At 43.2% G+C, this 24,942-nt stretch overlaps 2 protein-coding genes across 17 annotated transcripts; one reads left to right on the forward strand and one right to left on the reverse strand.

The window, feature by feature from the left end:
* The first annotated feature begins 3,289 nt into the window (after nucleotides 1-3,289).
* Nucleotides 3,290-8,377, forward strand: LOC125509919 (26S proteasome non-ATPase regulatory subunit 13 homolog B). Of its 15 annotated transcripts, XM_087521295.1 has the most exons (11): nucleotides 3,290-3,656; nucleotides 4,167-4,613; nucleotides 4,695-4,775; nucleotides 5,009-5,151; nucleotides 5,500-6,070; nucleotides 6,158-6,286; nucleotides 6,359-6,455; nucleotides 7,144-7,356; nucleotides 7,455-7,563; nucleotides 7,644-7,678; nucleotides 8,037-8,377. In XM_087521295.1, exons 1-4 carry the CDS (start codon nucleotides 3,531-3,533, stop codon nucleotides 5,129-5,131), a joined length of 777 nt encoding a protein of 258 aa, XP_087377421.1. In that variant the 5' UTR covers nucleotides 3,290-3,530; the 3' UTR covers nucleotides 5,132-5,151; nucleotides 5,500-6,070; nucleotides 6,158-6,286; nucleotides 6,359-6,455; nucleotides 7,144-7,356; nucleotides 7,455-7,563; nucleotides 7,644-7,678; nucleotides 8,037-8,377. The 15 variants fall into 15 exon arrangements, with proteins under 15 accessions (XP_087377421.1, XP_048530924.2, XP_087377420.1 ...); XM_048674967.2 differs by lacking the exon at nucleotides 7,644-7,678; XM_087521294.1 differs by lacking the exon at nucleotides 7,644-7,678 and having other exon boundaries at nucleotides 6,359-6,439.
* Nucleotides 8,378-11,602: 3,225 nt separating this feature from the next.
* LOC125509920 (FBD-associated F-box protein At1g66310-like) lies at nucleotides 11,603-14,824 on the reverse strand. 2 transcript variants are annotated; one of them, XM_087521299.1, is made up of 6 exons: nucleotides 14,615-14,793; nucleotides 14,302-14,435; nucleotides 14,124-14,227; nucleotides 12,560-13,390; nucleotides 12,309-12,464; nucleotides 11,603-12,228 (listed from the first exon to the last, which is right to left on the reverse strand). In XM_087521299.1, exons 3-6 carry the CDS (start codon nucleotides 14,208-14,210, stop codon nucleotides 11,785-11,787), a joined length of 1,518 nt encoding a protein of 505 aa, XP_087377425.1. In that variant the 5' UTR covers nucleotides 14,211-14,227; nucleotides 14,302-14,435; nucleotides 14,615-14,793; the 3' UTR covers nucleotides 11,603-11,784. The 2 variants fall into 2 exon arrangements, with proteins under 2 accessions (XP_087377425.1, XP_087377424.1); XM_087521298.1 differs by lacking the exon at nucleotides 14,302-14,435 and having other exon boundaries at nucleotides 14,615-14,824.
* Nucleotides 14,825-24,942: the final 10,118 nt, after the last annotated feature.

The following is a 24,942-nucleotide window of genomic DNA, read 5'->3' on the forward strand; positions in this document are numbered from 1 at the left end:
GCGTCGCGTTTTGAGCATCCAAGAGTCATTGTGGATCGCCGGTGAACGAAGTCTGTGAAGGTTTGGAAGTCTACCTTGAAGACTTACCAGAGTGATTGGGCGAGGACTGGGTGTCCTTAGCTCAAGGGGAATAAGGTGAAGACGAGGTCTTCTGAGTTGAATCTCAGCCTCCCTAACCAGACGTACAGTTGTCACAGCAACTGGAACTGGTCCAACAAATCATTGTCTTCAACGAGTCACTGGTTTCATCCTTCCCTTCCCTTTACTTACTGTTGGTCCTTGTGAAGTCATTGTACGATTGCATCACCATTTGGCTTCACTGAGTGATTACTTGTTCTGATTGGCTTCACAATATCTTCCTACCTGATCCTTACTAACTAGCTGCTATTAGTCATTGTGCTTTCACTTCATTGAATACTTGACTATGGTTTGCCTAGTGTAGTCTACCTTTCGCTACATGGTAATAGGTTTATTTCTATCGTTTGTCTTCGAAACTTACATGTTTTGAAGACTTCCATAAAAATCGCCTATTCACCCCCCTCTAGTCGATCACTAGCACTTTCAATAAGTTATGAAGAAAGCAATAGCAATAAACTAAACGATCATAGTGCTAAGCTAACGAATGGGTCAAGTCAATCACATCATTCTCTAATGATGTGATCCCGTTCATCAAATGACAACTCTTGTCCATGGTTAGGAAACTTAACCATCTTTGATTAACGAGCTAGTCAAGTAGAGGCATACTAGTGACACTCTGTTTGTCTATGTATTCACACATGTACTAAGTTTCCGGTTAATACAATTCTAGCATGAATAATAAACATTTATCATGATATAAGGAAATATAAATAACAACTTTATTATTGCCTCTAGGGCATATTTCCTTCAGCAGGTACGGAGATTGAAGGTAGCGCTGAAAGTAAATATCTCATGTAGGAGAATGTTTCATGGAGCTATTCCTTCTAAGGGTATCTTAGCTAACAGATATATCATCCCCAACAGCCTATGCCCTTTGTGCAAGATTAATTGTGAGGATATTGCATGCATGTTTCAAATGTTCAAGAGTTGCAAAAATTCATGAGAACCTTGGTGTTGAATCATGAATCTCTAGTTTTGGTAGTAGTATCCATGGTATCCTTGAAGCTCTACTCAGGCAACAAGAATCAATGAAGTTTGACACTTTGGTGTCTCATAAAGGTGGAGTATTCCTTTAGTGGGAGACGACGATTCCCGTAGGTAGCAAGGTGCGTGTGGTGACTTTGTCAATCTCAAGACCCACCGGCTCGGTCTCTTGAAGGTGCTCATAGGGGTAGGTTGTGCATGTTTGTGTTCATATGGGTGAGTATATCTGTGTATGTCAGCATCCGCATCTGTACTATGTTTTTTAAAAGGCAACACGACTCGGCAACTCCCCCCTTCCTGGTGTGGGATCGAAGGACTTATCACTGCTTGTTGGTATGCATGGTGGCAACATCGCAAGGTTGATCATGGGGAGATTGTCTAGTATTTCACTCAGTATGGTCAAGAAATGGCAACGATTAACACCAACTACGTCAGAGCTGCCAAACCGTCCATGAGTAGACGCAAGCGAACCGTCCATGAGTAGACGTCACCATGGCTGGGAGTGCCCACATGAAGGTTTTGTTAAACTCAATACTAATGTTGCCTTCTCCATTGAGAATGATATGTGTGTGCAATAGAAGCTTTTACCCACGACGATCATGGTATGTTCATATTGGCTAGTGCATGTGGCATTGAGCATGTTGTTGACACTCCAACGGTGGAAGCATGAGCGCTTTAAGATGGCCTTATCCTAGCTGGTCAATCTACATGCAATAGAATGATTGTCAACGGGTATATTCAGAGGTCGTTGAAGTTATGAAGAACTGTGGTAATTCTTTTGGTCCAACAGTAGCGATTATGAGGAATGTATCAGTTTAGCTCAAGGCTTTAGTTCCATTATTTATGATTATTGTCCTAGGAAAAGTAATATGGCGTCACATATTCTTGCCTATAATGAAGAGGTACCTCTATTGATTGTTTGGCATGTGGATCTACTTGGTTTTATTCTTAATGTGATATCAAACGATGTAAGTTTTTTTATAATCGATAAAGCGCTATGATGGCTTTCCTTAAAAAATTGCCATGTGATTTTACTGAGGGCCTTCATGTCACCTCTAAAGTCATTTCTTATGAAAAATCCCATATATTCAAGATTCAGGACTACTGGTATCCGGAAGGACCACTGTGCTCCATTAATAACACATCAGTGGTACACAATATATTTTGCAAATAGAACCCCAACAAACCAATGGAAAATGTGATTGAGTTCATAACATCTTCCTCACACGCACAACCTCGTTGTTGTTGGCACACTACCACTTGGGACAAAGAAGCCTCCATGGAACCACGACATAAACTCCATGGTGAAGATGCAATGCTTCCCATCTGGCATCTTGGTCGGGAGCAAGAAGAAAGGTTGCACTTCAGCTTTCGGATTCAATGGCATGCAAACGAATGGTGGAGCAGGTGCCATAGCCACTCCCAAGCAGCCATCAGAGATTAGCTTTTTCCTGGGCTGGACCTCCATCTCCCTCCCGCTCTATCTTCACCACCACGAAGACCTTGCAAGCAAGAGAGGGATCATACCAACTCTAGAGTAGGGAACTAATCGAGCTTACTGGCGGAGATGTTAACAACGCGCTCCTTAGCAGCAACTAATCTCCAGCCACCACCACCTAGACTATGATCGCGTGAGCCCACTGATCACATGCAACAGCGACGCACTCCACATCCTATATACCTAAAAGACTCATCCCCACTAAATGATTTATTTTAATGATCTTTACCATGGCCGATACTAGGCCGAAGGTTTAACATCCTTTTCAAAAAGAAAAGAAAAAAATTAATACAAACAGCTAAAATAAAAAATAAAAAATGTGTGGATGGATGCATGAAACCCATTAACAGTCACGCAAGGGGCGCTCGCTGAGTCTTGCCACGTCGACGTATATATTGTCCCTGTAATTGGTGGGTGTGTAGTTACCATCCATCCCAGATAAGGATGAGACTTGCCTGCTCCTTCGACATGTGCCCATCCGTGCTCCCACATACATGACTTGATTTGATTGGAACAAAATAAGACCTGGCCATACCCCCTTAAAATCAAAAGGGGAGATGATTAGATTAGAAAAAAAAAGAAAAAAACAACAACCATAGAATAAAGTAGAAGCACGAATGGGAGCATGAGAGGGGGCAGGCAAGCCGGATCCCCCGTATAACACCTCCCCGGTAACTTCCATCAATTATCCTCACCACGAAGGCAGCCCACTCACGCGACCTCCCTCTCTCTCGTTTCCTCTCCCATCTAACCCGTCGCCACGAGCATCGCCAGCCAGCGGGAGAGGAACTGGATCCGCTCTCCCATGCAGCCACACCAGCTTCGTCGCCTAGAGGGAGGAGAAGATGGCGGTGGCGGCTTCGATCTATATATGATCTGCCTCGATGCGGGTCTCCTCCAGTGAGCGCCTATGCGGCGACGGCGACGGCGACAACGAGTGGAGGAGATGAAGTGGAGGCAACTCGAGGGCCTCCTAGGGGGCCTGGTCCAGTTCTCCCCCGCCGCCTCCTCTGCTCGATTTGGCCTCCAAAAAAAGGTGGGTAATGCGACTCCCTTTGGCTGAAGCTAGCTGATAAACTCGCTGGTGCCAAGTCCCTTTAGGGTGTCTTGCACAAAACGTTCTGGCTTGCTTCAGTTCAGACCAGCGTCTTAATTCACTCTTTTGATTTGTTAATTATATATGTTACGACCTGCACTTCGTTATGTTATGCGACCTCTTATTCACGGGTCGTCTGATGAAGATATTGAGCATTTTTCTCATGTATTACAAATATCATGAGTCTTATGATCATTATGATGAAGAGATGTCCAAGTACCTACATCTTTGGTTCAGTTCAGTAGCGCAAAAATCTGAAGAAGTATAATCATAATATTTTTGTTGTCTAATATAGTAATATGTCACGGATGTACATGTACCACATTTTCTGTTCTGAAAGTTTCATCATGATTCCTGAAATACTTGCATTACATTTGGTTGCTTTCTCGAGATATTGCTTTCCATATCACGGGGCTTATCACCACTGTGTGGTCTTTTCCTTTTGTATAGGCAGGCGATGCTCTGATTCAGCTGTATACTCATTTCATCTCTGATTTTGAGGTCAAGATCAATCTTCTTAAATCTTCTCACTTCGCGGTAGTAGTTTCACGCCAGTATTCAGATAAAGATGCTGGTATAAGCTATCTCGAAGGCGTAATTTCGAAGCTGCGTGATACCAAGGAATCACGGGTTGAAGAGCCCATTCTGTATGTGAAGATGCAGATTGCAAGTTTTCTTCTTGAGAAAGGGAATCAAAAGGAGTGTAAGAAACTGGTAGACGAGGGTAAAACCACTTTGGATAGCATGGGCGATGTTGATCCTTCAGTACATTCAACCTATTATTCGTTATGTTCTCAGTACCATAAAGTGTGTCAAGACAATTCTGAATTTTATAAAAATGCTCTTCTCTATCTTGCATACACAACAGTGGAGTCACTTTTAGAACCATTCAGACAGGTATTGTTGCTTGCCTGCTCCTTCAGCATGAAAAATTAGATTCGATGGTTGCTGTTTTTGATTTCCAATAATTACCTGCAGAACCTGGCATTTGACCTCTCACTTGCTGCTTTATTGGGTGACAACATATACAACATCGGGGAGTTGCTTGCCCATCCAATTGTATGTTCTTATATACTTATAATTTATATGTACCTTTCATCTTTGTTGTCTGGTTACGCTTTACTACTTACTCCTTCCATGCCATAATTCTTGTCACGGTTTGTTGTGGCGTGAGTGGGATTCGGTTCCACGCCAAATCAAGAAGTCCACTCCGACTGATTAGACTAGCAGGTCCATCCATCCATGTATGCCTTTCCTTGTATGCCTGAATTTTTTCAAGGGATCGGTGGCAGCGAGATCCACGAGGAGCACGAGGCGGTGCAGCAAGATGGACAAAGACGGTGTGGCAGCGGGGTGGGCAAGAAGATGAGGGGATTGAGGAGAGGGTGGAGGCAACGACAGTTTGCAACAAATAAACATCTATCATTGGTTGCAGGTAAACCTGTGAATAGTTTGGTCTAGAACCATAGTTTCAATTTGGTTTTGCTGTTGGGCTGCTTTGGTTTGGCTGAAATGGGTTGAGCCCCTATTATAATTTGGTTTGGTGTGGGCTTTTGTAATTAATAGATTGGGTTGGTTTGGTCTGGACGGAGACAAATTGGTCTCAAACCGTTTCAGTCCATGGATAAAAACCAATATAGCGACCAGTTTGACCTCATCCCGTTAGGCAAGACCAGCGCTAGGTTTAGATGCAGCCGCCTCCGTCGCAGACGAGCCACATGAGCATGCGTCCGCCCCGCCATCACCGAGATCTCCGATGACAAAAGTCAGCTCCTTCATGCAGAACACGAGGAGCTCAGAGCCGAGGCCTTCGATGACGCTGTTGACAATGGAGATGGCAGTGAGCTCGACCTTGCCGATGTGGCCGACGGAGACGGAGCTGATGAGGAACTGGAAGACTCCCGTCAGGATCATGGCCAGCGTCTCCGCGGCCGGCGCCACCATCTGCTCTTTCGGTGCACACGCACAGACTACAAGCACACAGCAAGCTAGCCGCTGTTCGTACGTGCCTCATATCTTTCGTAGTTCTGTATGTACAGGTTAAGTTTGGGGTTCAACGTTCCAGTTGCTGCTGAGTGACCCATGGTTTGAAACTTTGGGTTCAAACTGTATGTAGAAAATGGTCTGGATGGATTTGGCTTGAAAATACATACAGTTTGGGTTGGTTTGGATTGTAGTTTTTGCAATTTGGTCTGGTTTGGTTTGATCGCTGGACCTATACATGTATGGTTTGGCCTGGGTTTAGTTTGGATTACAAACTATTACCAGGTTTAGTTGCAGGTTTGAGGACAACTAGCTGCAGGTCATGTTCCAGAACCCCCCCTTTCAATCTTCTCTCCCCATGGACTGAATATGTATGCTTTTTCTTGCCCTCTCCCTCGGTTAATCCTTTTTATCTGCTAATTTGTTCACAATTCCTTTTTCCCTTGGTTAATTTGTAGGAGGAAAATTGTGCTGACGATCTTTTCTATACTGAGCAATGGTAGTTATTTTGTTCCTGTGAAGCTCCAGGTTTGGCTGATTGCTTGGATGATGAGTTTCATAACCCACACAAGAAATAGGAAAGAAAAGTAAGCCGGACTACATGTACATATTTCTTTAAGTGACTAACAATATGTAATAACCTTACTACACAATTTCAGGGTAAAGACAAGACACAATCCATTTGGTTTGTCATTTTGAAGGCACAAATAGAAACAAGAACACCATATATGCTTTATAAGGTTTTCTCTAAATTTTGTGAGTCCCCGAAGACATGTGTTCTCTTCCAATAGTTTGACTTTAAAAGTACATGATGTGTCCACACAATTTATTTTTGATGATGTGCATGACACTTTCAGCAGAAAAATAAAGCAAAATCTAGGCACAAATTGACTCTTCCCTCCTGTGTACCGAGATAAATGAATTCACAAGTCCCACAAAACTGCCATGTGCAATTTGGCATCAATTTCTTTGCCACGTTTTGTAAGAGAAAATGTATGTGTTGATTACTATTGAGCCTTTGGTTAATTGTTGGACCTGGCAATGTGTGTGCATTACTTGACATTGTACATTTTATGTTTCATGGTATTCCAGAGCCCCATCTAGCTTAGCTTGTCGGTAGTATTGGACAAAATAAATAGGTATTTTGACTTTGATAAATTAGGAGTGGTCCGTCTCAAGAGTGTTGTGGTTATGTTTAATGTACTCTTGTGCCTGAGATTTTTACTGTGTCCCCAGCTCTGTACATTGTTCCTATGAGCTGTTCATGTTGTTTAATAAAACTTATAATGATGCATTGTAGTTTAGTTCAATTTTTTAGTCTCTTCAATATGTCGTGCAACAACCATTCTGCAAGGCTTTGTCTTTCAAGCTGTGTTATTAGAGGCAATGCTTGATGATATTCGTTGGTATTTTAAGTGCTGATATCTTTGCATTTTATTTGTAGGAGGAGCTTTGAAAGTTTGTCAGGGCAGAGAGGATGGTTCTCAAGTATGCTACTATCATTGATGTTGTGTGGGAGCGCTAAAGATTTGTGAAACTGCTAGCCACTATCTACTTGTGCCTGCAATTGTGTTTTATACAGGACAGGGCTCTGCCGTTTCAGTGGTGCCAAGATATACCCGGGGAATGTATCAGATTGGTCCATTCATACTCTCGAGTAAGCTTGTATGCCCATATCGTTAGTGCAAATGGAATTAAATAAGTAGAAATTTGCTAAAATTATGCTGCGCATTCTTTGCGTGTATCCAAAATCAGGTCCTCCTTTTGTCCAACTCAAAGTGCAAGCGCTATTTCTGCAACCATCTCAAGCCTGCTAAGCTTATATGGACTGCCATGTACAGGAAGCAGCAGAAGAACGTATACGGTAACAAGCCAATTCCCTTAAATGATATACTCCATATACTTCAACATATGTTTCATAATCTTAATAGTATCTCCTATTAGGTGATCTGATTAGGAAGTGTAAGTACAATGATCTGGTAAGTAATTGGGCTGCCTAAGTATTTCCTCTGATTAATAGTTTAATTTACCAATAGGTACTGGCAGTCAAAGAAACTGGCATCTAATCAGTATCAGGGATGAAATGATTTAGTTACCACACTGTCAGTTAGTCTGCTCTTTGTTCACAACATGAGTGGTCTATATTACTTAATCATGTGTAATTTTCTTTCCTTTTGCTCTGTTGTAAATGGATGTATAGTTTGCCAGTTTTCACCTCTGTTTAGATGTGTTTTCACCAAAACTCCCGAGTACTTGCTTGCTTTGTTTTTTTAAGCAACTACAAATTGTATGGGCATATGAAGTTGCGGCTTATAATTCTTCGTGGTGAGGTTGCAGGATATTCGTGTTGAGGCTGCAAAGAAGAGGCACCGGACCACCAAGAGTCCATGTGGTCTCGCTGTTCATCGCCTCTGGACGCGCCATTGACGGCCATAACCAATGTCTATGCATAGAATCCATGTGCCGTGTTTCCTGTTTCTCCGAGACCTTTTAATTCTATCGTATGATGTGAGGAAATATGCCTCTGCTTTATCATCTATATCATCGTTCATGTAACCTCTAAGAGTCCAGTCTTTGAATGTGTTGCATTCGTGCAACTGTCTTATTGTTTCAGTTAGAAACTTCTCTGAATGTGTTGCTTTTGCACAACTGTCTTATTATTTCAGTTAGAAACTTCATCTACCTGTGCCCTGAGTCTGATGGAATAACAAGTACTACACACAGAAAAGTGGAAGGGGTGCGTCCAACTTGGCACCGCCCAGCTTTCGCTCAGGCGGCGCGCCCGTGTGGCGCGCCCCAACCACTAGTAGTCTAAAGAGGTGGCGTCGGTGGGAAATCGTGTTCTCCGCCTGGTGCTAAAAGTGGATGATGTAGTGGGCCCAATTAGGGTGCCTGCATGCGGCTCTCGTGCACAAGAAAAGACATGCTACACTCTTAAGAAGAAAGCCAAGACCATTTAGAAAACCGTGAACTCGTGGGTCTTAAAAAACCGACTGCTGATTTTTAAAAGATTTAATCAACCTATTATTGAAAAATGTTTATGATTTTTAAATAAATATCAATGGATTTTAAAATATGGATTGAAGGGAGTAGAAGAAAATGGGTGAAAACCGGCGGTGAAGACGAAAACAAAACCAGTGAAAGCTAGAGATTAAAACCGCTCGTAGCCTTGGGCTGCCCGAGTGGGATCAGAGGGAGTAAATTTCCAGCGAGTCTGTTATAGCTACAACTCGTCGCTTTAGGCGAAGAATGGAAATTTCCAGCGTTTTTTATGAAATTTCAGCATTTTGCCTATAAGAAACAGAAAAAAAAAGGAAATTACAGCGTTTGTTGAAGTTCGGAAGAAAAGAAGACGTGGTATTGGTTTGGTCTTCTCCAGTTCTTTCGCCAGAAGTTTTGTGGAAAAGCTGAGACTCAAAGGATTCTGGATGTATTTTTGGTTATACTAACACATATGCCCATGCGTTGCAACGGAGAAATAAATAATAATATCACATCCATCTAGCCTAATAAGCATGACTCAAAGACTCCACCTCGCGCGTTGTGCAAGTCCATTTCCTCTATTTCAACACGACATTCAACTTGTGTGTGCACTTGCCTTAATTTGGATATGTGGCGCCAGCATTGTTGTTTGAATCCTATTAGTAATTGTTGATTGGTGAAGCTATAATTAGATTCCATAATACTTTCAGGTTGCAATCTGAGTTGAGCCTACGATTATTTAAAGAAAATAACAAAAAAAATTAGTATTGCAAGCTAGCACAAGTGTGAGTGCGAACATTTGGGATTGGGACGAAAAGAATGTCGTCTATTGTAGTGTATAAATACGATGTAGCTCATTTTATTCCATAAGAGTTGACTCGCGTAGTTGGTTAATGTATGGGATTTGCACCTTATGTCCAACTAATGTTGTATGAGTTTTTTTTTTCAGTTTTTCATATATTTGAATTCTTCAAAAATGTCCGTATCTTTTCAATAAGAGTTCAAAATTCCAAAATTTATTCATGTTGTCAAAAATGGTTCACACAATAAAAAAAGAGTTCACAGTATAGAAAAAAAAGGTTCACCATACATTTGAAAACTCTACTGTATATGAAAAATGTTCATCGTGTATAGGAAATTTGCTCAGTGTGCATTTGAAAAAAATAACCGCATATTATAAAATGTTCAGTGTGTATTCGAAAAATATTCACCGTATACTAAAAAACTTCAATGTGTATTCTAAAATTCACTTATAAAAATGTTCGTAATTTTGTTGCCAGTTAAAAAAATATTTTAAAAATATTTACCGTATATAATAAAACAAATTCAGTGTGTATTTATGGACCCGCGCTACTTTAAACACTTTACACCATCTAGCCAAATGGGTACGACGTCCACCAGTCGCCTGGAGGTCCTTTGTTCGATCCTCCCACGCGACCCCTCTTTTTGGCTGATTTTCCAAAAAGAAACTCATAAGCTTTCCATACATATTTATAGAGCAGCGCTGCCATTGTAAAATCAAGCTCCATCTGGTCGAGTGGCTATCACGTTAGCCCTGAAACCAGAAGCTCTTTTGTTCGACCCTCAATGCTGTCTCACTTTTGGCTGTTAATTTTTTTATATATAAAAAATAAAATAAAAACACTAAGGAACAACGTGACATACGAAATTTGTGGTTCTATGTACGAAACTTGGTTAGACAAAAAAAGTGGAGAAACTATCGTCTCTTTAATATTACATTAGAAAAAAAGAATAAAGATAAAGATTAGAGACTTTTGTGGTTCGTGTATGTTCTAATTTCTTTGATCTGAGTGAATAAAGGTTGATCGTTCGATGATCATTTGCTTAGGTCTATCCAAGGAATATTGGATCGAGTCCACCTTTAAGCATGGCGTCGCTCACGGGTAACTAGCTTTAACTGTGGACATGTTTTTTGTCTTTTCGAGTAAAATGACAATTCAGCATATTAAAAAACCTCGACACCGTTTCTAAATATTTTGACTGTAGACGAAAAAAGTGGAGAAGTTCCTTTAATATTAGAAAAAAGAAAAAAGATAAAGATAAAGATTAAAGACTTTTGCGGTTCGTGTATCAGTGTATGTTCTAATTTCTTTGATCTGAGTGAATAAAGGTTGATCGTTGGATGGTCATTTGCTTAGGTCTATCCAAGAAATATTGGATCGTGTCCACCTTTAAGCATGGCGTCACTCATGGGCAACTCTCTTTGACTGTGGACATGTTTTTTGTCCTTTTGAGTAAAATGGCAATTCAGCATATTAAAAAACCTCGAAACTACTCCCATTGTTTCTAAATATTTGTCTTTTTTGAGATTTCAAATGGACTACCACATATAAATGTATAGACATATTTTAGTGTAGGTTCACTTATTTTGCTCCGTATGTAGTCATTTGTTGAAATCTGACAAATATTTAGAAACGGAGGGAGTATTACCCGGAGTATCACCTAAAGTCTGGTTTTCCAGTATCAAAAGAGAGATTGGTTGGAACACAAAACAAAATGCACATTACTAACATTTCTGCAGCAGGATTTCCACGGAAGGAAGAAATACAACTCTGTGAGAGAGAATTTAGTAGGAGGCTTTGCTGTTCTCAAACCACTAGGAGAATTCAACTTATATATCGGTCATGCATGCACAAAATCAATGAGATTCAAAGGCAGCTGATAAATGCAACGCACTATCACTAGCACATATTAGTATTCCATCCGTACCAAAATAAGTGTCTCACCTTTGTACTTTATACAAATTTGAAACACTTATTTTGGTACGGAGGGAGTATAATATTTCTGGAAAACAACCACGAGTAAATAACATGCTGGCCTCTAATCTGTCTGGAAATGGAGAAGCAACAAAAATTTGTGCGACCGCCTGCTTTCAGTTCATTTCCCCGACCTCATCTGTCTGCTGTAAACATTACTATAGTTTTGCATGATTGAACATTAACGAACTTCTGATAGTTTAAGAAACAAAGTACAACCTATGAAAACCACACAACTATCATCAAGCAATTCTGATGGTTTGGAAAAGACGACGCGTCATAGACAATACAATTTGGCATGGTTCAACATGCACAACAGATGCTAATCAGGCATCTACATCTTCAACACCGAAGCACCAACTGCAAGGCTCCACGACTTCTAACATCACTCTGGAGGGAACTTTCCCCATGACATGTACTCTGATAGCCAAACGCGCCTTGACAGTCTCCATGATGATATCCTCCCCCATTGGGATGCACATGTAAGGTGAGGCCGCCTCGAGGGCACCACTCTCCGTATAGTACCTTCTCTGAGGTATATTGACGCTACACCCTCCAGAACTCTGACAGCCATGACTAGTGTCCAAGGTGAGGCGCTCGAGCGATGTCGCGTTCTCCACAATGTGGCATGTCAACTCGACCAAGCTCTTTGCGGAGCTGAAGCCCACTATCGTCACACTCTTTAGGCTGGTGTGGCACTGTTGTGGTAGTCGCCTCAGTTGAGGGGCATTCCAAAGAACTGACTCATGCTCCATGCAAGGCTGACGTATCTACATAGAAAAGTCAAGATTCTCACATCAGCAGTTCCACAATAGACACTAGGTATGCTTGCAAGATGGGAGTAACCTACTTCCAAGATGAAAGTCTCCAGGCGAGGAGAAGCTTCAAGAAAAGAAACCAGAGAAAGATAATCATAATCTGGTGAAATAGCTTCATTTCCAATTAGAGAAATATGCAAGTACTTGAGGTGGAGGAATTTGCGAGATAGCGTTGGTGTACTGGTCATCTGCATAAAGATATCCAGATTAATTATATTGCTAGGCATGTCAGCTACTATATGCAAATAGCTAGTCTATACTCATCTAAACTTTCAGAATATACCTCATTAGGCGATGATATGACAAGTGTTTCAACATTTGGTGCATAGGACAGAAGCTTGGTCCGAGCATGCAAGACAATGTTGGACTGACCAAATTCTAAACACTCCATGTGTACATTCTTTACTTGCAATGCACTTCCGAATGAAATCGATACTAAACTACCAGAGAAGTGAAAAATGGAGATATTTGGAGCATTGCTGTCTATCACTTGAAGATTTCTGCATAAAGACACTCTCAGGACCCTAAGCCGCCGCAGCAGACAAGGTATCTTCAGGCAAACTATCTCCGGGCAATTCAGGAGTCCCAAATGCTCCAATGCAGCACAATTGTAAAGAAGGCCCTCTAGCTCATCGTCAGCAATCAGCACATTACTCAGAGATAAAATTGCCAAGCTTCTCCAGCGACCAAGCCCAGCCGTGGGACGAAAAGCACAGATGCCTATGTCAAGATACCGAATCGAGTTTTCACTCCCATTAAATAAAAGCGAGTATGGGAAACTGTAGTATGCTTCGTCCTCAGGGGTAGCGGGCAGATAAAGGGTGAGTTCTTCAATTCCTGCTGTAACAGCAACACGAAGCCAGCTACTGATATAACAGGGATCAACCTTGTCGCAGTCAAAAAGTTCAATCCTTAGTTTCTTCATGCCAATGCCCGAGTGATTTTGCAGAATATGGTCAACTTTGCTGATGTGATCTCCATTCAAACCTAGTGTTCTCTGACGTAAGTCAAGGTTGGGATAGCATCTCCATGATCTCCGAAATGTGTGTGATGCACAAGCCAAGCGAGCAGCATTTTGCAGTGACATTCGGGTATGAATACGTCGGCAGATATCCTGGATACAGGCACAGCAGAATAGTAACTAGGGTTACAAAAGAAATTTATAAACTGATATGCAAAAACTTGCTGTATTAGACATTTACATAGTACAGGCCATGCACTGGGACGGAATTGCGGCCAATGGAATGGGACTATATAGGAGCTTTTTGAGGAAGTGTGAATATACAATTGCAATCTTACAGGCATATGGCAGTCCACAAGAATTATGTATGTGCATTTATGTCAGTCAACATTCAGATATCCATAGGATGATGCTATATTATACAATGTGATACAATTAGGTATAACAAATGACCAAGTATAGCAACAAAGCGAAAACAAAAAATGTAAATCTGGATAGGGTATAAATAAATAAAAAATGAAAATTCTATGTCAGAAAAAAGGGTAATTCAAGCTTCCACTACTACTGGAAGCATTAAGCAGTTATCTAATGTGAACAGTTAAGAAAAAGACAATGGACAGCCGATTCGTTGAAGCCTGTATACACTTTCTCTCTCGGAGAAAACAGGTTAGAGACTTACAACTCAAGTGCTCAGTGTTTTGGCATAGTCACAAAACATTAAACGGGCACTCAGGTAGTCAAAACCGGTACAGCTTCCTAACATAACTATTGTAGGTGTTCATTCGTCAAGAAAAAGCCGACCAGTATCTCCCTGCAATCCAAATCTGTGCACGCCTCTAGCACACACAATGATGATTTACTTGCAATCTATGTCGCCAGTTCATACCTCTGGAAGGTCGTCCAATGATCGTATCACTTCGCCACCTCGAGAATCATCATCTTGCTGGGAGGGTGAGCCCTTTGGATTGCACATTGGAGCAATCGGTCCACCTGGGATACATCACATGGTGACTGATGAGAGTACAGAAAACAGTGGGGTACAATTCACAAGCAAACTGACATACATCCAGTTCGTTTACGTTATCTCTATGAATATTTCCTGGCAAATCAACGCTCCTTCAAGGACAAATCCACGTTCACGCTGAAAACTGTTGGATTCAAGGGCAAGGCTACTCTATCCTCCTATTCCCCCACAAAACTGCGCCCAGAATAAACGTTGCTGCGGAGTTAGACAAACAGACTACGACTAAGATCAGTTTTTAACCCCGTCGAATGGATCTAGGAAAACTAAAGGGGGCGAACAAGAACAACTGAGCATACGCTGGGACAAATCTACTACCGATCGTTGAGAGATAAAGGGGGGAGAAGGAGGCGTACTGTCTGGGGTTTCCCCCGTCGGCGGCGGATCTTGCATCGCCGAATACCCGAGGCGGGGGCGACCGGCGACGGCGTAGCTCTCCGAGCCTTTTTGAGGCCCTGTCGTCCGACGAGACCCTGCCGGCGCCGGTGCAGACGAACGAGCCTACGACAGATTTGTTTTCTTTTTTTTTCTTGATGAAGAAATCATACGCTCTTTTTTAGGGGATGGCCTACTCTAGATTTTTTTTCTCTTTTTTTTCTGAGAAAAGAATCTAGTTTTTTTTCTCGTGTGGAGAAAGAATGGCCTACTAATGTTGGGCTAGACGGGGGAGTAGGTGGAATGTTGGCCCAGTAATGCAAGGCTCTAATACAGGCCTAAATAACCTTACAAAAAGAACAGGCCTAAATAAGTACGTCCTTTAAAAAAAAGTACGAGTATTACTTAATTTCGCTGAAAAGATCTCTGAAATTTGCTCGAAAAAATGTTTTTTTAGAAGGATACCCTAAGAAAAAGCTCTGAACAGAGTAGCTCAAACATGAGTGAGTGGAAGCTTCCATCGATGAGATTTGCAATAACCATATGTAAACTAATACTCCCTCTGTCCAAAAATATTTGTCATCAAAATAAATAAAAGGGAATGTATCTGGACTTAATTTAGTTCTAGATATATCTTTTTTTATCCATTTTGGTGACAAGTATTTTCGGACGGAGGAAGTATAAGATTTTTAGGTCACTACTTTATTTTTTTTAGGTCACTACTTTAGTTTATAGAGAAAATACTTATTTGCAGAAGGTTAGAGCAAAATAGCCAACAAGTACTCCTTCCGTCTAGAAATGCTTGTTGAAAAAATAGATGTATCTAACCGTATTTCAATTTTAGATATATTTATTTTTATTCTTTTCTTTGACAAGTAAATTCTTTTTTGCGAGGGTAAAAATGAGCTTATTCCATAGTAACAGGATTAAATTCAGCTAATTCAAGATCATGAATAATGGGAGGAGCTCGTTGTAACCAACAAATGATACTACGAGCCGTATAAGCATAATTAGCTAAACAGTGTGATACCCTATTTTGAGAACGAGCTATCTTAACCGGAATAAACTCCCGCTTTAGAAGGAGCGACTTGATTTCATCGACCAGGTGGCCATGAGCGACTTGGACAGGGATGCATTAGACAAAGATGAAAGAGCTTCCATAGAGTCCAACTACACCATGACCGGAAGATTAGATCATTGGACGACCACTAATGCAGAACCGGGCAATAGCACCGGTTTGTAAGGCCCTTTAGTGCCGGTTTTATAACTGGCACTAAAGTGTGAGCACTAAAGGCCCCCCCTTTAGTATCAGTTCAGCACGAACCGGTGCTAAAGGGCAACCACGTGGCACGAGTCAGCTCCGGGGACCGGGAGCCCTTTAGTACCGGTTGGTAACACCAACCGGTACTAAAATGTTTGGGGGGTTTTTGGTTTTATGATTTCTTTTTCATTTAATTTTGTGTTTTCCATTTTAATTCTTTTTCGTTTGCTGGTATTTTACGATACTACACATTATACACGTTATGCATATATATATATATATAGAATTTCTAGTAGAACCAATCATATATATATATCATCAATGTCTCACAAACCACCATATTAATTCACACATACACACATGTATAGCTATATACAATTTCTCCTACATATGCATGTTGCCTTCGGAGCCAGTGGCATTAGCCTAATTGGTGCCTTCGGAGCACGATGACAATTAGAAGTGGTTCATGACCTGGTCGATGGGGGCGGTAGTGGGTAATAGTATTCTCCCTTCGGATTTATGATCTGATCGAGCAAAAATCCCGCTATTTCCTCTTGAAGTGCTTCTACGTGCTCCGTTTCTAGGAGCTTGTCCCGCACCTCTGTGAACTGTTAAGAAGGAGATCAATATGCATGTGTATTAGTTGTGTGACTAGATATCGATAATGGTGTAAAAATTGTGAATAGTGTTCTGACAAGCGTACCCATTCCTGTCTTTGAGATCTGCTCCTTTCGGACGCCATCATGCGAATGTTCTCGCAAACGCAAAATGCACACAGATTAGTCCCCTGCGCCTGCTTCAGGGCCTTTATTACGAGAATGGAATTTAATTTGATCAGATAATAATTAATCAAGCATGATAATTAAAGAGATGGCAGCTAGCTAGCTAGCTAGTACTACTTAATTACTTACCTTGGGTCGAAACCATTTCAGCTGTTGTTTCCATTTGCCTTTCGTGACGCTGATGAACCTTGCCCAAGCCCTGCCCGCCGACAAAGAAAATGAATAAAGAGGTTATTAAATAGTTCATATCATGAAATGACGAACTAAATAGGCCGAGATATATAGTTAATAATGATTGAAATTATCTGTTGACTATCCCAAACAAGATGTTATAGTCACTATTTGCTTTGAGTAGTGAGTCCAGTATTTCAACTGTTCCGGCGTCAACTTTAATGATACACAAGATCCAGTGAAATCTGCATGCACACACGTTTGCATGTCTTAATTAAGCGGGCATATGTAAGCAAAAACATGTAGCTAGCTAGTAGGCAAAACAGAGAATTTGTAGTACAACAAAGTGTGACTCACTGGAAGTTGTAAGGAAGTAATATATCTTCATTGTATTTGAGGCGCTTCAAGAACTCTAGCATGCTGTCCTCTACCTGCTTTTCATGATGCTTGTTTATTTTCTATGTGTATTCATTAACGGTGTTTGGGTCAATGAACCCAATGCCATAGCGTCCACCTTTTCTCATTTCATACATCTTCATCCTGCATAATACCACAGAAAAGAATATAGTGAGGATAATTACAGGTAATGATTGATTAAAAGGATCACTACAGCCAGCTTGAGACTTAAATTACAGAAAGAAATCACTTACAGACAATAGCAACTAACGATAGATTTGTCGAGTGCGTCTTGATTGTATAACTGAAACAGTTCAGAATACTCAACGGTCACAGGTTTCTGATGGTAGTAATGATCCTTCTTGACTTGCACCATGAGGGACTCTCGATCGGATCTCTTGGTAATGTCCATGTACCATTGATGCAATTCATACATTCTCGTTGGGAGCTTCTTGACCTCTTCTGGCTTGACCAAAGGTTGGCCCCGGGCATATTTCCGTTTTATTTCCTCCTCTGTAAGCACAGGCATGTCCTTGATCTCGAGGAGTTATCCAACAGTGATTTTGAGAGTTTCAGCCTGCATTATATGCTCCTGGGTTATTACCACATCGCCCACCTCGGGAACGTAAACTGTTTGCCCACAATAATATTGGGCGCGCGTACTGTCACGTGTTGTTGGTGACACAACAAGCGGGGGGGTCGATTGCGCCGCCTGTTCTCCCAGCTGGGCAACGGTTTTCCCGCATTTTTTGACAGCTGCTTGTTGTTTGCTCGAGCTCGAGCTCGCCTCCTTCTGTAGACGTTGTCGATGTAACTTCCTGATGTGGCGCTCATAGTCTGTGTCAACAGGCTTAGGAGCTGGTGGTTGAGCCATACGAATGAAGTGGTCAACTACCTCCACAGGCACTTTCTCCCTTGGCGGCGGTGGCGGTTTCGGTCCAAAATGGGCGTCGACTTCTGCCCGCACTATGGCATTGGTTTGCTCCTCGGTCCTGTCATAAGCCCTCTCAGGAAGAGGAGTAGTGAGGTTTGGACCATATTTATATCGCTTGCCTCCGCCTGTACTTTTTGTACTATGACCTCGACTCGTACCGCTACGCACCATAGCTGCGGGGTATCTCTTCTGCGATTGCTGAGGCGGCGGAGACGGCTGACGGGGCTGAGTTGGACGAGGAGGAGTGGCCTGAAGCTGTGCTGGACTTGAAGGAGGAGTGGCCTGAGGTTGTGCCGGACTTGGAGGAGGAGTGGACGTCTGACGCTGTGTCGGACTTGGAGGAGGAGTGGCCTGACACTTTGCCGGACTTGGAGGAGGAGGAGTGGCCTCACGCGTTGGTGGACTTGGAGGAGCGGGAGTCTGCTGACTCGGTGGCGGACTTCGACGAGGAGTCGGGTGACGCGGTGTCGGTGGCCTTCGAAAGATGATGCAATCCTTTCTCCATAGGATGATACGATGTTTGGCATCTCCGAGTGTGTGCTCCTCGTCACCTCCAGGAATGTCAAGCTCTAGCCCAGAATATTGGTCCACCACCTCATCAACCACGACACGAGCATAGCCTGTTGGAATCGGGTTGCAATGGAAGGTTGCATCGGGGGAATTTGTATAAGCAACGCCGTCCGCCACCTTCAAGGATATGTTCTTAATTTTGAAGTGTAGCTCGCAGATAGTGTTCTCCGCGATGTCATCCACGGGGTATCTATCCAGCATTGCGTCAAACGGGGCAGAACCCACGCTGCTTCTCGGCATGGATGGGGAGGTGGTATCCAATGCTGGATCATCCGCTAGCTGCTGCAGCTGCTGAGACCCCCTTTGCTGGCTAAGTGAGTCGATCTGCTCCTACTGCCGCTGGAATTTGACTACCAAGTCCGCGTGCGCTGATTCTAGGCCTTGAAGGCGTTCATAGTCCAGCTTCCTCTTCTCCTCCTCCATCTTCCTCTGCTTCTCCTCCGCAATCTTCCTTCTCGCACGGGTTCTGTAGTCGGCGTTCCAGTCCGAAAACCCCTCATACCACGGAATAACGCCCTTGCCTCGTGTTCTTCCTGGGTGTTCAGGATTTCCCAGGGCACGCGTAAGCTCGTCGTTCTCTCTGTTGGGCTGGAACACCCCCGTTTGAGCCTCTTCTATTGCAACAAGTATATTATCGTCGGCTCCGTTCAGACATGCCTTCGTCGAAACTTTGCCTGTCTTCGGGTCCAACTCCCCCCCATGCGCATAGAACCAAGTCCTGCACCTGGGGGGCCAGCTCTTAGTAACCGGAGTGACATCTGCATCCTCCATCTCTTTCTCAGACTTATCCCACTTAGGCATTGCCACCGCGTAGCCACCTGGCCCCAGCTTATGGAACTTATCCTTTTTCGGCATTCTTCTTGTTTATTCTCGACCATTCCTTAGCTAATTCCGAATCCTTGAATTTCACGAAATCGTCCCAATGAGCACTTTGATTCTCTAGTGTTCCCTCGAATACTGGAGTCTTCCTTCCTCCCTTCACGTACTTGTCCCATTCACGATTCTTGTGGTTCTTGAATGCAACCGCCATCTTCCTAAGAGCAGCGTCCTTGACTTTCTGCACATCTGCTTCTGTGAAATGATCTGGTAGGGTGAAATGTTCCATGAGAGTATCCCAAAGCAGACTTTTTTGTCTGTCGTCGACAAAAGTAAGATCTGGACGTGGCTTTGCTGGCTCTCTCCATTCTTGAAGGGAGATCGGGAGTTGGTCCTTCACAAGAACTCCGCACTGACGAATGAACTTGTCCGCAATCTTCTTAGGCGCTAATGGTTCGCCATTAGGTTTGATTGCCTCGATATTATACTTTACTCCCTCCTTCAACTTTTTGTTCGGGCCTCGTTTCGTCCTGTTGCCTAAAGATTTGCTCGATCTGGATGGCTGAAAGAAGAAAGATCGATTCGTTAATATATCTTCAACTCATTTAAAACATGTGATGATCACCAGATGCCTGCTTATATAAATATATATACCTCGCCGGTCTTTGTTGTTTCAGGATCAACATGTTCTTCGTCATTGTCATAATCGTAGTTCACGACTTCATCAATTCGGTCATCGCGATCGAATATCATATCACCCTCTCTGGTGTTGTTTAGAAATTTGGAGCCGTCATAATCTTCTTCATTCTGATCATCATCTGGCCGGCGTATTATATCAAACATGGTCTGTTCTCCTTCTCTGTCGGTATTGTCCGCCATAGCTTTTATTTAACTATGCCAAAAGAAATATAAAACAATTTAGTATTCAAATTACATCGTCTCGAATAATAGATATAATCTCGAATACATCGTCTCGAATAATAGATATAATCTCGAATACATCGTCTCGAATAATATATATAATCTCGAATATATCGTCTCGAATAATAGATATAATCTCGAATACATCGTCTCGAATAATATATAATATTGAATAGTACATCACTGGCTAGGTAGCTAATTAAAGATCGAATACTACAGAAGAATCTAGGACACTCGCGGTTCCTGTGGCGCGAGCGGTGGACACCCAAAGAGAAGGAACCCTCACAGGATCATAGTTGAAGTGAGATCCCTGAAGAAACTGCCAGGTATTGGAGAACCTGCCGCCCTCTAACGCAACCATGTAGCGATGGACGTGCTCGTCCTCCTCCCTGACACGGCGACGTACCACCTCCGGCGGGGCCGGCTCCCTCCGCACCGAAAGTGGCCCACGCGAACGCCACCAAACGAGATCAGGGTCGACGACGGGACCCGGGGCCGGGTTCCTCATCAAGCGGCGCGCCCCTCCAGGAAGCACCTCCCAGTGCCAACCCGGCGGAGCCCAGTCCCGGACATTGGTCAGTCGGACGTCGTCGCGGACGGGTCGACGGCGAGGATGCGGGCCGGGCATCGTCGAGAACAAATACTAGCTATATGCCCGCAAAAAGTAACATTTTTTTAATGATTGGATTTTGATAACTAAAATTTCTAACATTTCTATATAACACTAATTATGCTATCATTGCATATGTCAAAATTCTATATGCTATTTCATACTAATTAAGCATCTAACACTAAAAACAGAAAACAAAACTTTTATACATCCATTAAAAAACTGAAAAACAACATTATATAAAAAATTTCCATACTAATTAAACACTAATTATATCCATCTAACATGCATTCATACATATATACTAGTGAAAAAATAATAATCTAAAAAATCTAAACTAATTAAACATACAAAATACGTATATACTAATATATACATGCATTAATTCATACATATGTACGTGTGTGTGTGTGTGTGTGTGTTCATCATGCTTGTGTGTGTGTGTATGGGCTCGGGGAGGGGCGGCGCCCATGGTGGCCGCCGGGGGCGAGGGAGAGGGGTTAGAGGGGGAGAGCTCACAGCGGGGCGACGGCGAGGCGATGGCCGGGGGCGGCGACGGGCCGGGGCGTGACGCGGGGGCGGCGACGCGGGGACGACGCGACGGGGACAGGCCCGGGGCGGCGACGGAGACGAGGGCGGCGACGGGGACGGGGGCGGCGACGGGGACGGGGGCGGCGACGGAGACGGCTTCGATCGATCGGGGCGTGCGGGTGGTGCTTCAATGGGGAAACAGAGGAAGAAGCAGAGGGAGAATGAAATTTTCGTAAGTGTTGTATATATAGAAGGCACCTTTAGTACCGGTTGGAGCTACCAACCGGTACTAAAGGCCTGTTTTGGCCAGGCCAAGCGGCAGGAACCGCACCCCCTTTAGTACCGGTTGGTGGCTCCAACCGGTACTAAAGGCCCCCCTTTAGTACCGGTTGGTGCCACGAACTGGTACTAAAGGGGGTGCGCTGGCGCAGGTGCGGTGCGCAAGTTTAGTCCCACCTCGCTAGCCGAGGGGCGACCGCACTGGTTTATAAACCCCCGTGCGGTAGCTCTCTCGAGCTCTTCTCCAAAGCAGGCCTACTGGGCCTACATGTTTGGTGCTGCCCTGTTGGCCTACTGGGCCTTTGCGGGCCTGCATCCTGGCCCAACAACAGGTTGGGTTTCTAGTCGTATGCCGGCCGCTCTGGCCTAGTAGGCGGGCTTTTTTTATTTTTGAGTTGTTTTTTTGTGTATTTAGAGTTTCTTTGTGAATATTTTTGCTTTAGGTATAAAAAATTACAAACTTTCTGTTAGTGCCCGTAGTTTTCAAATTTGAATAGTTTAAATTTTGAATTATTTGAAATTAGTGTGAATCACTAGTTTGTGAATAACTTAACTTAAAAAATCAGTAAAGGCATGAAAGAATTTGTTTGCACATAAAATTTCTTCGCGTTTCAAATGCCAAAACACATAATTAACTACCCTAACTATTACAGAGATTCCCTTCTGGGTGTGAAACACAGAAGAAAGTGATGATAGTGAAGCCGATCACATCCCAGATCTTTGGGTGTGAAACTTTTTGTTCGCGTGTGTCCCTTTGCGTCGTAACCATGGAAAATTTTCATCATTTAACGGGATGCTCGGGTCAATATTCACTGTGAATGGAGCAATTTCATCAAACTTTTCATAATCTTCTGACTTGTCTGTCTTGTCATCCACTCCCACGATGTTTCTCTTCCCAGAAAGAACTATGTGCCGCTTTGGCTCATCGTACGATGCATTCGCTTCCTTATCTTTTCTTTTTCTTGGCTTGGTAGACATGTCCTTCACATAGAAAACCTGTGCCACATCATTGGCTAGGACGAATGGTTCGTCTGCATACGCAAATTGTTGAGATCCACTGTTGTCATTCCGTACTGCGGGTCTTCCGTTACCCCGCCTCGTGTCATATTGACCCATTTTCTCCGAAACAAAGGGACCTTCAAACCACGTCGATAGTCAAGTTCCCATATGTCCTGTATATAACCATAATATGTTTTCTTTGCCGTCTTGGTTTCTGCATCAAAGCGGACACCACTGTTTTGGTTGGTGCTCTTCTTATCTTGGGCGATCGTGTAAAATCTATTACCATTTATCTCGTACCCTTTGAAAGTCATTATATTCGAAGATGGTAACTGGGACAACAAGTACAGGTCATCTTCAATAGAGGTGTCATGCATGGTACGTGTCTGCAACCAGCTGGCGAAACTCCTGGTTTGTTCACGTGTAATCCAGTCATCAGACCGCTCCGGGTGTTTGGAGCGTAGCAAATTCTTGTGTTCATCCATATACGGAGCCACCAAGGCGGAATTCTGTAGAACTGTGTAATGTGCTTCAGTGAGAGAATGTCCGTCCATACATATTATTTGTTCCCCTCCTAGCGTGCCTTTTCCATCCAGTCTGCCCTTATGCCGCGATTTAGGAACACCAATCGGCTTAAGGTCAGGAATAAAGTCAATACAAAACTCAATGACCTCCTCATTTTGACGGCCCTTGGAGATGCTTCCTTCTGGCCCAGCACGGTTATGAACATATTTCTTTAAGACTCCCATGAACCTCTCAAAGGGGAACATATTGTGTAGAAATACATGACCCAAAACGTTAATCTCTTCGCATAGGTGAACTAGGACATGCGTCATGATGTTGAAGAAGGATGGTGGGAACACCAACTCGAAACTGACAAGACATTGCACTAAATCATTCTCTAACCTTGGTATGATTTCTGGATCGATTACCTTCTGAGAGATTGCATTGAGAAATGCACATAGCTTCACAATGGCTAATCGAACGTTTTCTGGTAGAAGCCCCCTCAATGCAACCGGAAGCGGTTGCGTCATAATCACGTGGCAGTCATGAGACTTTAGGTTCTGGAACTTTTTCTCTGCCATGTTTATTATTCCCTTTATATTCGACGAGAAGCCAGACGGTACCTTAATACTGAGCAGGCATTCAAAGAAGATTTCCTTCTCTTCTTTGGTAAGAGCGTAGCTTGCATGACCCTGATGTATGCCGTCTTTTCCGTGCATACGTTGCTGGTCCTCTCGTGCCTCAGGTGTATCTTTTGTCTTCCCATACACGCCCAAGAAGCCAAGCAGGGTCACACAAAGATTCTTCGTCACGTGCATCACGTCGATTGCGGAGCGGACCTCTAGGTCTTTCCAATAGGGCAGGTCCCAAAATATAGATTTCTTCTTCCACATGGGTGCGCGTCCGTCAGCGTCATTCGGAACAGGTTGTCCACCAGGACCCTTTCCAAAGACCACCTTCAAATCCTTGACCATATCATGTACATCAGCACCAGTACGGTGGCGAGGCTTCGTCCGGTGATCCGCCTCACCTTTGAAATGCTTGCCTTTCTTTTTTACGGGATGCCTGCTCGGAAGAAATCAACGATGTCCCAGATACACATTCTTCTTACAATTAGCCAAATATATACTGTCGGTATCGTCCAAACAGTGCGTGCATGCGCGGTATCCCTTGTTTGTCTGTCCTGAAAGGTTACTGAGAGCAGGCCAATCATTGATGGTCACGAACAACAATGCCTTTAGGTCAAATTCTTCCCCCATGTGCTCATCCCACGCACGTACACCTGTTCCATTTCACAGTTGTAAGAGTTCTTCAACTAATGGCCTTAGGTACACATCAATGTCGTTGCCGGGTTGCTTAGGGCCTTGGATGAGCACTAGCATCATAATGAACTTCCGCTTCATGCACAACCAAGGAGGAAGGTTATACAAATATAGTCATAGGCCAGGTGCTATGGTTGCTGCTCTGCTCCCCAAAAGGATTAATGCCATCTGCGCTTAGACCAAACCATATGCTCCTTGCGTCATCTGCAAACT

Source organism: Triticum urartu, chromosome 5A, assembly GCF_056163025.1.
Source record: "Triticum urartu cultivar PI428250 chromosome 5A, HENAU_Tu73, whole genome shotgun sequence".
NCBI classification, from domain to species: domain Eukaryota; kingdom Viridiplantae; phylum Streptophyta; class Magnoliopsida; order Poales; family Poaceae; genus Triticum; species Triticum urartu.

Excerpts from the sequence above, each read along its gene's own strand:
- LOC125509919 (XM_087521295.1), top strand. The coding sequence starts at position 3,531 with ATGCGGCGACGGCGACGGCGACAACGAGTGGAGGAGATGAAGTGGAGG. Across the intron at positions 3,657-4,166 it reads GATTTGGCCTCCAAAAAAAG|GCAGGCGATGCTCTGATTCA; the intron begins GTGGGTAATGCG and ends CCTTTTGTATAG. Across the intron at positions 4,776-5,008 it reads AGTTGCTTGCCCATCCAATT|CGAGATCCACGAGGAGCACG; the intron begins GTATGTTCTTAT and ends GATCGGTGGCAG.
- LOC125509920 (XM_087521298.1), bottom strand. The coding sequence starts at position 14,651 with ATGCAAGATCCGCCGCCGACGGGGGAAACCCCAGACA. Across the intron at positions 13,391-14,123 it reads CATTGGACGACCTTCCAGAG|GATATCTGCCGACGTATTCA; the intron begins GTATGAACTGGC and ends GCCTGTATCCAG. Across the intron at positions 12,465-12,559 it reads TCATATCATCGCCTAATGAG|ATGACCAGTACACCAACGCT; the intron begins GTATATTCTGAA and ends ATCTTTATGCAG.